The 13,338-nt window shown below is 37.6% G+C and overlaps 1 protein-coding gene across 6 annotated transcripts in view; it reads right to left on the bottom strand.

Moving 5' to 3' along the window:
* Positions 1-9,423: 9,423 nt before the first annotated feature.
* tead1 (TEA domain family member 1 (SV40 transcriptional enhancer factor)) overlaps positions 9,424-13,338 on the bottom strand; it is a 56,427-nt gene continuing 52,512 nt past the window's right edge. For all 6 annotated transcript variants that reach the window (XM_015383456.1, XM_015383458.1, XM_015383461.1 and 3 more), the window contains one exon: positions 9,424-11,172. In XM_015383456.1, the coding sequence (XP_015238942.1) occupies positions 11,059-11,172 (114 nt within the window). In that variant the 3' untranslated portion in view covers positions 9,424-11,058. The remainder of the gene's footprint in view (positions 11,173-13,338) is intronic.

The following is a 13,338-nucleotide window of genomic DNA, read 5'->3' as shown; positions in this document are numbered from 1 at the left end:
TATATATATAATTTTTTTTTTATCTTGTGCTTATAACTATAATTTACTGCTCTATATTTTCAATGTGTGTTAGAATGGCTGTCAAATTCAATCTATCTCCCTCTGGCGGTGATTTCGCTTACTGCAGCGATTAACTCAGAGAGAACTGATGGGTAAAAAAGCAACGCTGCCCCCTGCTGTAGATATGATATAAAAGATAACATTTTACAATGCAAAATGACACGCTTTCAAACCTTAAGTCTTTTAGAGAGCTCTACGTCCGATGTTTTGGGGCATCAGTAATTATGTATGAACACAAAAAAAATCACTTAATGACTTACAACAAAATACGGTAAAAAATGCTTAATAAATACATAATGCTGCAACTTGGTACTTTCAATTGACAGATTGACAGGATGAATACAAAACCTTTTCCAACTTTGATCCAAAAAGTAGCATAAAAACGACAATGGTTGGGAAAAAGGGTTTCAGATTTTTTTTATATTTTGCACATTAACAAAGATGTAATAAAATCTAAACAAATGAGACAGTGTTTGCTTTAATTTAACTTTCAATGTTCATTGGAAAGTAAAGCAGTGTTTCATGATTCAGCCGGAAAGTAACAATTACACCTTGATATATTTGGAATGCCATAATATACTTCAATTCTTTCATCTCGGTTATTCAGTTTATAGAGTTAAATTCCTACACAATACCTAGATATTGCAAGCAGCCTGTTGCTCAGTAGAGACATTAAGGAATCCCTGGTAATTCTCAAAACATTCTGTTTTAGGTTTAAATCAGGCATGTTTGCTGGGTAATCTAGCAAAGTGATACTATGATTACTAAACTAGGTATTGGTACTTATGGCAGTATGGGCAGATACTGGAAAATAAAAGGGCTATCTACATAAATCTTGTGAGCAGAGTGTAGCATAAGGTGCTCTAAAAGTTTTTGGTGGATAGCTATAGTTCCTTATACTGTAGGGTTTCATAAACCCCATTCAAGAAGCACCAGCAATCTGCCTTTTTTTTTCCCTCATAGCATTCATCCATATGGGATCTGTTTCATCCCTAGTGATAGCCCGAGGGTGGTGCTGAAAGCACTGAACTGTGCATGTACAAAGTACATGCATTCAGTCAGTTTGCCTCATTCTAATGACTGTCTGTCGGACACTTTTTGTTTCCCTGTTTGGCCATAATTGGAGATGGCAGCTTTTGTGGCCCCTCTCCTGATTTTAGCCTTTTTCTTTTACATTTTCAATTCCCATCTTAATGGGGTTGAGCTCTCTTGTTGAACTTGGACATGTATGGCTCCAATTGCTTTATGGATTGCTGCGTTGCACTTCAGGCGGATGCTGGCTATGACCTATTGCTTCTTTGTTTTGGGCGTGATCACCTTGTGGATGTACAGTCTAAAAATCGCTGCATAAACTGCAGCCTCATGCAGTAAAAGGGGCTCAGTTTGACCAGCTTTGCCCTCATGATGAGTCAGACCTCCTGTCCTCTTGGCAAGTGGCCCCACTCAGGCCTTCAAAGTGCCGGGGTAAGACCATGGTGTCTCAACCCCTTTAGGAGGAAGCATGGCAAGCCTTAACAAGGCCTGGCCAAGTGGGTTGAGAATTTACCAAAAGAGTTAGTGGAGATTAAGTTGTTGTTGCAGACACATCAGTGACGCCTCAATTCCAGCAACTGGGCTCTTTTCCCCTACCATACCTGATTTGTCCGCAGAAGAGGATGTTTTGTCTCTTACTGCATCTGCCTCTCACTTAAGAGATGATGGTGATTATGAGGAGGGGTCACCGTTCTTTCAACCCTCAGACTGGCTCATTTTTATCCAGGAGCACATTTGCTCTATGCAGGATATCATCTCTATGGCCTTGAGGCATTTTCAGCTGGAACTCCCATAAGGAGAGGCATCTGCCTCCAGGAAAGCGTTTTCAAGGAGTTTTGCCGCCTGTTGGCAGGACACAAGGAAGTTGTCATGTCTGTCCACTGATGGTCGGGTGCTGGCTGTCCTGTTAGCTGTTGAACTTGGTTTTACTGAGTTAATTGTGTCACCCAATGAAGTTTGCACCCTGATGTTTGATTCCTGCAACTCAGTGTCAGGACACAGATTCAATTCAATTTATTTTATATATATATATATATAGGGCCAATTCACAACACCTGTCATCTTAAGGCACTTTATAGAAGCAATTCAAGCAGGTTATTCAGTCAGATTGGTTCAAAGTTTTCTATCTAAGCAAAACCAGCTAATTGCATCGACTCATGGCCTCGAAAGCAATCTCTTACATCAAGCATGCTTATAGTGACAGTGGAGAAAAAAACTCCCTTATAACAGGAAGAAACCCCCAGCATAACCAGGCTCAGTGTAAGCGGCCATCTGCCAAGGCTGACTGGTGTTCAAGGAGAAAGAAGCGGACATAGAAAAAGAAGCAGAGATACAAAAGGCAACTGTCAAAAGCTCCACAGGCGGCCCCGTCCAGGAAACACACCCTCAGGCGTCCGAGCCAGCTCGGACCTCTACAGGTCCACATTGTGACATACGAATCAGGAGCACATGCTGGCTGCCGTGGCAACTCATTCACACAACTGTTTGCCCTCTCTGCATCTCTTAAGACTGCTGGTGGTGCAACAACACCGGGTGCATTTGGTGATAGAATTGCAGGCCTTTGCACCGATGACCAGAGAGCTTGGTAGTGTCATCCCTGTTCTTGTTCAAGCTCGTTAATTAGTGTGGCTGGCGCAGGCTCCCCTGACTGACTCCCCTGACATGACTAGGACCCTCAGCAGTGTCTCAGGCGAGTTATTAAGTGACTCTCATATAAGACTGCCTTTTTTTTAACCATTGTTTCAGCTAAGAGAGTTGATGAGCTACAGTGCCTTGCAAAAGTATTTTGCCCCACTGGACTTTTCAACTTCTTGCCACATTTCAGACTTTAGACATAAAGAGGTGAATTGTTACTTTTTTCAATCAACAACAAGTGGAACAATCATGAAGTGGAACACAATTTATTGGATATTTGAAACTTGGAGGGTGCAAAATGAATCAGCCCCTTTACTTTCAGTGCAGAAAACTCTCTTCAGAAGTTCAGTGAGGTTCTCTGAATGATTCAATGTGGACCTAAATGACTGACAATGATGAGAGAATAGAATCCACCTGTATGTAATCCGGTCTCTGTATAAATGCACCATATCTGTTATAGTCTCAGAGGTCTGTTTAAAGTGCAGAGAGCATCTTGAAGAACAAGGAACACAGTGGGCGGGTTTGAGATACTTTTGTGGAGAAGTTTAAAGCAGGTGTTCTGTCAGATGAGCATACCCTGTCAGACCTATAGTCAAAACCCATTTATCCCTTTAGTTTATCCCTTTAGTTTTGTACAAAAAATACACTTTAAACTACCTTGGCGGTTTTTTTAAGCATATGGCGATCTGACCTTAAATAGTTTTTTTGGGACATGACTAAAAGGATACATGCCCGGTGAGGTAATTTAAAGTGTATTTTTCATATAAAACTAAAGAGATAAATGCAAATCTGACGTCTTGCGCATGCGTACTATGGGTATGCTGGTCAATGGGGTATGCTGGTCTGATGGGGTATGCTGGTCTGACGGGGTATGCTGGTCTGACGGGGTATGCTGCTGGATCTATATTGCAAAAAAGATTTCCTAAGCATTAAAGATCCCAAGGAGCACTTAGGAAGCGATAATATTGAAATGGAAGGAGTATAAAACCACTGCAAATCTACTAGAGTCCCGGCCAACCCCTTAAATTTTCAGCTCAAACAAGAAGAAGACTGATCAGCGACGCAGGTAAGAGGCCCGAGGTCAGTTTGGATGAACTGCAGAGATCTACAGCTGAGGTGGGAGAATTTGTCTATAGGACAACAATCAGTCATATACTGCAGAAATCTGGCATTTATGGAAGAAAGCTATTTCTTACAGATATCCATAAAAAGTCTGGTTTCAAGTTTTCCAGAAGCCATCTGGGAGATACATCAAATATGTGGAAGAAGGTGCTGTGGTCAGATGAAACCAAAATAAAACTTTTTGTCAACAATGCAAAACATTAATAGGGCAAGGCAATGTGAGGCAAACATATTTCAGTTAATAACTCTAGACTAAACTGGTAAAACTCAACTGAGTAAGCTACAAATCCATATATATCACACTTCAGTGTGGATTTTATGTTTGAGAACCAAAGTTTATCTTGATGGAAAGTGGTCAAATTAGCTTTCAACAAATTTAGAACAATTAGAATGTGTTCAACACAACAATGCATATCCAAGAGGTGAATAAAAGATTATTTGGCAGAATAATGTTTTATTAAAGTATTTTTTTAATCAGAAACCTATACTTTATTGATTCTTGGCCTTATTTAGCTACCAGACACGAGGACTCCCATTAAATGATCTTTGGTCATAATTTGGTAATCAAAATGTAATGAGCATAATAGAGAACACATTAATGTTAACATTATATTAGTGTTTAAACCCTTAGTGAAATAGAGTTTGTTCTAGCTCTATAAGCAATAATTTCAACATGTTAGCAAATCCTACCATAGAGTCCATCTTATTAGCTCTTTTCTCTATTCCGCAGTAACACTTCCAATGATCAAAAATTTTTAAAAACACAAACTTTAACTGGAAAGTCTGTACATAAATGTGCCAGACCTGTACCTCTGCTGAGCTCTGTTTTGGACAAGGGGGGTAAAGTTGCACACCTCTGCAGGATTGCCTTGTGATACTGTCTTGGAGAAAGAGGTTGTTGCAGTAGTTGGAGAGGACAGTCCTGACAGTCACTGTGGAGCAAAACTGCATCCTCTACCTCTAACCATTATTATCATTATAGCACAAGACCACTGTAACCCACCATTGAGTTTGGCTCAGTTTCAGCCACCACTGGGTACAACTAAGGAAGGGTCAGAGATGCTTTACCCTTTACGGGCGCTGGAGGCATACATGGCAGCCACTGCAGGGGGTGAAGCGCCCAGACCAGCTTTTTGTGTGCTATGAAACTTCCAAGCTGGGTTGTCTCTAAATAATGTCCCTCCCACTGGATTATGGTTGTCATCTTATACACATATAGTTAACATACAAAACTATTGTTTTCCTTCCTTTCAACTTTCCATAAATAACTTAGTTACAGCACTCACTAAAAAGCCAGTTTTCAAAAAAAAAAAAATCTTTGTCTTTTAACCTCCTTGTGCAGTATTCTATTGCTGGACCACTATGTCTATCACGGTTGGGTGGAGGATTTTGAGGACCCGAATGCAGAGATCAGGAGTCAGAGGTGAGTTGTGCAGTTTTAATCAGACAATAATAAAAAAAAAAAATAAATAAAAAAAAAACAGAAAATACAAAGAAAATATCAGCAGACATCAGGGAAAAACTCACGTGGGTAGCCAGAGATGAAGAAGCAACAAAACAACAAAATCAGCACTGAATGACTGCAGAGGTGTTGTATATATGGGGAGACTGAACCAAGACAGGCTAATCAGCAGATTGGGAGCAGGTGTGAGCAGAACAAACTAGAAGGAAGCCAAGGGGAAAGGAAACAAGCACAAGGGGGCAACAAAGGGTAAGTCAAGAACTAAGCATTGACAGAAAATAACTACAAATACAAAGAAACTAAGAAAAAATCCAAACAGAGGGCAGAACCATAATAGAAACCTTAGATTTAACTGTTATTAAAGCACACTTTTTTCTTGTGTCATTAATTTTCTTGTGGTCAACAGATAAACAAAACAAATTTTGGGTTTAGTTGCTGTAATATATAATCATCTATTTAAATGGTAAGAATCCCTTTGTGATTGATAAACATGCATAAGATATAGTTTTTACTTCTTTAAGTAAATGACTAAATTACATTAAAATGCTATGGTGTGCCTGAATCCATGAGAAAAATAAAAACAAAAACAAGAGTGTTTTTTCTTTTAGGTTTATTAAACTTCAATGTTGCATACATAGAAAGTGTCTAGAAAGCTACAAAATATCTAGTGTTGTCAAGAAGGCATCATTATGTCACGGAGCAAAGACAAGACCATGAGCAGAACACGGAAACAGCACAGCTTCTTTTCTCTCCGTTGCTCCGACACTTTACGTTCATGATTACGAAAAAGATATCACACATCTGTACCAAGAAAACACGGAGATATACTTTTATACAAAACACATTTACACAAAAAAAGCAAACAAACAACAAAATAAAACAACAAAGATCCGAACACAGAACCAAAGTGAGTGAGCTATTTTAAAAATCACTTTAAAGCCATCATCATCACCATCATCATCAGAGATGCTCATAAAAGAGAAAGGTACCAGTACCCGATCCAAAAATCTAAATTACAAATAACAAGAGCTAAACTGCTGATATGTTTGTTGCGTGATTGAATGCAGCTCTCTGTGTCCATTTTCCCTTAAAAATGGTTCAGCCGACGTTAAAGGCATCAGTCCTGCGGTTTTAGTATTTATATGTCAGCAGTGCAGCAGTGACATTACCATCGGAATGGGCTTCAGTATACAGACAATGTCATCACAGAGAAAAGTATACAGGTACAATAAGAAAAAAAACAACAACAAAAACATCTCACTACAGAGTATAATCAATAAATGTGAACAGATACACAGGGTAAACAATTGAATAAAGGCTATTACAGCTCCACGCTGTCCACAGGACTGTGGCAAAGCTACAACCCCCAGACAGTCTATAATTATTTAACAATTCTTTGAATACTTTTTTTTTTTTTTTATGACCAAAAACCTGTAAGAACCGGAACATATTTATGTAACTGAGATCATTTATGTGTTACCATTAGTTTTCAGACCTCCACTCACACGTCACAGTAGCAGCTGTAAAATAGCCTGGGCAAAAAATCCCACTTTAACTAGAAAGCATTTCTAAACATGATGTTAGATTTTTTTTTTTCTGCTGTTAAATAAACTTTTTTTTTTATTCTTCCAATATGTTTTAAAAGGTGAATTCACAAGACTATGTCTAGATCACCCATGAAAAACAAACATTTTTTATTTTCCATGTGTGTGAAAGTGCAGGCACAGCAACAAGGAGGCTGCAGTTTTCCTAAAAATCTGCAAACACTTGAACCTGCAAGTGTGCATGGAACAAACTGCTTCAGTGTTTTTGCATCCTGCTTTAAGTCAGTGTAAAAAAAAAAAAAAAAAGAGTAAAATGCAAGAATTTTAATATTTTTTCAAATTTAACAATGTTGTAATTAGGAATGATTTATTAATTAGCTATTCTTCTCCTGCTGTCAATCAGTCCCAAGTCCTTTAAGAAAAGGCAATGTGGTGATTGTTGTCACTTGTGTTCTGTTTTTGGTAAAGCAACATTGATTTTTTATTTTTTTTTCATGTCTACTAAATTTTTTCGAAGCTGGAAAGTTGAAACCGAAAGGCACTTCCTCGCTACCGCGCAGAACACAACAGGTTCTCCCGATTCTTTTTGGTCTTTTGCAACATGAAAGGCAGCTCTTATTTGTAATATAATTGTAGAAAACCCTTAGAAACTCTTCTTCTAGCTTACAAACCAATCTGAACATAAGTGTACTGTGTCTTAAAAATGATGAAACTGTGTGCTGATTTGATGAAGTGTAATTTGAAAAAGAAGTGGAGTACTGTTATATTTGCCTGACTTGCTCACAAAACCAACTTAAGAACTAAACAAAATGCAATGAATACATTCTAAGGCACTGTACACTTAAACTTTGGCTGATTGTACAAAATACACACTGCAAACAAAACAAATCTGATGTGGTGAGAGTTCACAGTTTTTATGGCATCTTTTGGAGTTCACAAACAGCTTTATTAAGTTTAAGGCTTAGGATTGAAGCAGGCAACAGAGATGTGAACTCGACAGGAATAATTACACCTCTATCTCCAGGCATGGTGAGTTATCTATAGTTTCACCATTATTTAAGCTGTAGTTTATAAGCTGCAGGATCACCAAGGTGAGCACTGGGTGGAAAACAAAGTGCGTCTGGACCAGAAGGGTCTAAATCAGAGACGTGTACTTTCATTTGGCAGGAACAAAAAAATGTTTTTGTATCAATTGCCAAAACATGTCATTTATGTCTGCAAAACAGAAATTCTTAGAGAGAAAGTTACTCACCAATGGTTTATACAATGGCTTGCAAACAATTTATTTACATCTTACATTTGATCCAAATGTGCCCATCCCTTTTTAATAAAATACACTAAATAAAATCAATTGCAATTTTTTGTTCAGGTTTCTCCTCACGAATCTTTAATTTAAAGGTATAAAGGACGATCTTTTATTTCTGGGGCGGATCATCTAAATAATTTTTGTCTTTTTCTGCACATGCGCACTTTCAGCCCCATATCTGTGGTGAGCTACAGTTTCAGACAGTGATTGAAGCTCGCCTTTCTCACCATGGTTCTTTGAAAATGGCCGAAGATTGTGAAAGAAAAAGTGTCTACGAAGTGTATGGGAAGAGAAAAAAGGCCTCAGAGAGGCAGATATATCCCGTTATGGTATTTGCTGTCAAAGTGGCCTGCTGTCACCATAGGCTGTCACTACCCAACAGCAAAGGCTAATAACAAAGATGGCGCAGGCACCGCGCAGTAGTGGAGGAGTTATGTGCCAACAGAGAGTAAATAGTAGTGATTCATTTGTCCGAAGGGTAAGTTAACTGAGTTCACTATGAAGTCCACTATATAGTCCCTGCTTTATATAGTGATTGAGGGATTTAGGGATTAGGGTGGATGTTCGGGCACAGTAAGCTTGCATGAGCTACTGTATGAGAACAGCAACTTTTAAATGGAGCTTGCATGAGGAGAAATGGGCTTGTGGACGCCCTCACACGCGTTTAAATAGGCATTCCCTCTCGGGAGCGGGTAAAGGGTTATTTTTTGTAATGGAGAGGGTGGGTCTTTTAAAAAAAATCCCCAAAATCCTCCACAATACCTTTAATTTCAGTATAAAAGAGGGCTATCCACATAAACAAACAGGAATTGAAAGGACAAAATTCATCAAAGAAGCCATGATGTCCATGGTAAAAGAACAAAATGTACAAAGAACATAACTGAAAAGAAAGCAAATATATCGAGGAAGCAGCACTGGTAAGATTCAAAAATTCTTGGCCTTAATATAAAATGCTTTGTGTGATAGGAAACGAATGCGGCACATCTTGCTCTCCACACACTACCCTCCTTGGTTAAACATGATGATGGCGGCATTGTGATGTTGAACTAAACATCCTCGGTAGGGAAATGGAAGCTGGATAAGTAGATGGGAAGATGGATGGAGCTAAACTGAGAACAGGAAGTAAATCTGTTTGAGCCTCCAAAGACGTTAAGGCTATAGTCTGAAGTGTAGTTGTTGAAAAAAAGGGGTATTTTTTTTTGTTTTTGGAAACATATATAGCCTAATTAATATAGTGATGATTGATTTCATTCATTTTGATTTTATTCATTTTGCTAAGGCTACTCGTAAGTCCACAGCCTAAATGTTGAAGGGCAATATCATTGCCATTACTGTTAATAAGAAATAGACATTTTTCACTTTCAACTATAAAATGTCATAGGGGGTGGTATGGGAGGGTGGTCATTTAAGAAGGGGGATGATTTTTAAGATTTTTTTTTAAGAATGGGGGATGCCATCCCCCCTCAACTCCAGTACTGGCTAGAGTGGAGATTCACCTTTCAACAGGAAAAAAACCATAAACCTACAGCTTACAACAGAATACAGAAAATCAGTGTGTTAGAATAACCCAGTGAAAGTCAACACATAAACTCTATGTGGCAAAAAATCATTACCTATGACCTCTCCTTGAAAGGTCTAAGCTTCTAGTTTCCAATGATGCAGCCCATTAGGAGGTGTGGCTAAAAATGAATACATGCTGTTACATTACTCTAGCAGAGTCAGGCATGTCAGGTGGAATTTTAAATCTAATTTTATTTGTTTACACAGCTATAAAACAAAAAAAGTATTTGTGTAAGAATAATTTTGAAACATGTTTTAGAAATCTTAAAACTGTGTTTTGACCATTTCTATAAATAGATAATGATAATCGGGCCCGCCGGGCTACAAAAACCCAAACCTGTCAGGTATGGTCTGGAACTATTTCTTTACAGTGTGTAGCTCGTGTTTAGTTTCTGATTCCTGAGCCAATTATATGAGAGTTCCCAGGACTGATAAAACAGAGTGCAGCATTTGGTATTTTATGATGGCAAAAATAACCGCAGCCTGCAAAAAATGGAAGCCAGCAAGAGAAGCGAAACAGATGTACCTAAGAAGCCTCATACTCTTCCTTTGTCTTTAACCTAGCTCTGTTGTATTGTTCTGATTTGATACGCTAATTTCCCTTAACCTATTGCTTCTTTAAGTAGCTATGGCACTGAACTGTCAAAAAGTGCTTTCAGACATTCTGTGTTTTCTTATCCGCTTTTTTTTATCATTCGATACGAAAAGAAGTTACTATCTGATTACAAAACAATTGTTTTTGATGACAAAGATGGTCTAATATTTTTTTTACATGACTGTACCTCCTTATTTCACAGTGTATTTCTTGTCTGTCTGAAATTTGGAGTGTTTCAACAAAAATATTTACACATTTTTACATCCATATGATTTCAGCCACTGACATGTATTTGTAGTGTTATTTATGTGTCTTTGGGAGGTTTATTTCGCTGTGAGAACATGGTTTTCTACAAGATGTATTGAAACAAATTATAAAACACAGATTTTTTTAAAACACTCTCAACACAAAATGTACAGACCATCACAGGCTTTTTCCCTCTCAGTTGGTATAACAAATCAGAAAGAGACTACACATAGATTTCCATTTGACAAATAAATCTCATTGAAACAACCAACTAAACATATTGAAAAATGAAAATTCCCATTAAGTTCCCAATAGATCATAAAACAACTGTACCATATTTCACAGCTGTGGTCAAACAACACTTACAACACACTAACTTCACCTCATACCTCAACCAAAGAGCATTGAAAGGTTGACTTTCAATGCAGAGGCACTGCCACTTGTTTTGGAGGTTGATAAGTCCATAAAGAAAAACGAAAAAACAAAACAGACTGGTTTATTCCTTTACCAGTCTGTAGATATGGTGCTGGGCGCCGTGCTCGCTGTTCGACACTTCAAACACACAAGCCATACATAACAACGTCTCCTGGGTGTCCCTATTTGACACGACCTGCAAGAGAAAACATGCAGGATGTTTGGAGGGATGCTAAAGAATACATGCTTTCAAATCATCAAGAGAAGTAAGTCATGCTGTTGAAACATTTCAAGCTTTATTTTTGGGTGCTTCTACTCCCTTCAACAATCCAAAACCCCCCATTACCTCTTACACTTATGAGTCTTCATTATCATTCCTTGTGAATATAATCTCTGTTGATCCTGGATACCTACGCCTTATGACCTAAATCCCACATCAGCTTCTGTGATTTAGTTCTGGATGCAAACCCACGTGCAAAACATTGCACAATGGTGTGTGTACAAAAAAGAAAAAATTTAAATTACTGAATTAACAAGGGCTGCACAAAAGGTTTCTGAATTATTCCTCATTAGGGTAAAAGAATAGTTTTATCTCACAATTTCTTTCCAAGATTTTAGTTCGTTCCCAGAGCAAGCCATTTTTTAAACATTGAAAGTAGATTCCCTTTATAACTCAACTTCTAATACCTGCTTCTGGTGTACTATCTAATGTCACAGCCAGGTCCATAGTAAGCCATTTGGCCCCTGCTCCTGCAACCAGTTGTTAAAAGTGACATTTCTGGGGGAAATAATTGCAAACCTTGTATCTATTATTTTATATCACTGCTTCTGCTTCTGTCTCCTTGAACCTCAGTCGGCCTTGACAGATGGCTTCTTACACTGAGCCTGGTTCTGCTGGAGGTTTCATTCTGTTAAAATGGAGTTTTTCCTTTCCACTGTCGCTACAAGCACGCTTAGTGTGAGGGATTGCATTCAGTCAATGAGTTGATGCAATCAACTGGTTTTTTTTTAGATAGAAAACTTTGAATCAATTTGACTGTATGATCTGGTGAACTGTAAAGTACCTTGAGATGACATGTGTTGTGAATTTGCGCTATATAAATAAACTGAATTGAATCGAATTATAAATATACCTATTTTTTGTTTCATTTAAGTGCAATTCTGTCTTTATATTGATGCTCATAGTTAGAGTAACAATAGTTAGAGTAATAGTTAGAGTTACAATATTAACTTTTAACGTGTTCTCTATGTTTTGTCTTTTCACAACCAGAACTGCAGTAAAGTATGCCCTTTAAGATCTTCACACATTTAAAAAGAGAGTTTATCAAAAATCAACCTTGAATCTTTGAATTCTGTTCAAAGACAAAAGAAAAGGTGCTTATGAATGCATGGATTTCTGTGGAAACATTCCTTAAAAGACAAATATATGTGCAGATTATGCAGAGTATGGTCTAAAATCTTTGATCAGCTAATGAAAAGTTTTAGTGTGAATTAAGTTTTTAACTATTTGCTCATACTGCTTCCCACGTCTCGGACTACATTTTTTATATATATTTTTTTGCATTACCAACAGGTTTGGATAAAATGCAACATTCAAATACTTGCAATTTGTTCCTCAGATGCAAGAATTTAATTAGGAATTTACAGCTATGCAAAAATTCAGCTTCTTAGGTTCTGATTACTTAAACAAAGCTATATCTTGGCTGTGAATGTCTTCCATCTACCTCACCATGGCTGTTGGAACAATCACATATATCAGAAAAATAACATATCAAAGTTCTTCAGATAAATTATCAGCCCATCTGGAATTAATCTTGAGGGACCTTGGAAGGGGCTTTTTCTCTGATATGTTAAAACAATACTGCCACTCCCACTTAGGTGACACTGTGCTGTTTCACCAACAGATACATCAACTCACCACACAAGTTGTCATCAGTGAGATGGCAAGTGTTGCTAACCCACTCATAAGTTTAGTGGGACAAAATGCAGCAGTTTACAGAATTTATCCTTCTTATTAACTTTATTTTACTACTTGATACTTTTTTTATTCTATTACTTGCTATAAAAGACTGTCATTTTGATTTACTGAAAGAAAAATAATTCGGTGATTGGAAATGTATTAATATTTAAGACTATGACACTTGACTACGGCCTATTTAGTTTGAGTTAGCATTATTTTTTGAGTTCTTTGGATCAATCTGCTAAATTCAGTATTTTTAACTGATGATTAGAGCCTGGACTTCTATACCTAAAGGATCCTGGAATGCAACAGAGATAACTTTAAATTGAACTCAAACTAGATGCTATTAATGGATCTAAGAAGAAGTTAATGCGGGAAAGAATCATTTTAATTTGTTTAGGT

Source organism: Cyprinodon variegatus, unplaced genomic scaffold (assembly GCF_000732505.1).
Source record: "Cyprinodon variegatus isolate N-32 unplaced genomic scaffold, C_variegatus-1.0 Scaffold285, whole genome shotgun sequence".
Lineage (NCBI taxonomy): Eukaryota > Metazoa > Chordata > Actinopteri > Cyprinodontiformes > Cyprinodontidae > Cyprinodon > Cyprinodon variegatus.
This window is presented reverse-complemented; position numbering and strand designations above follow the sequence as displayed.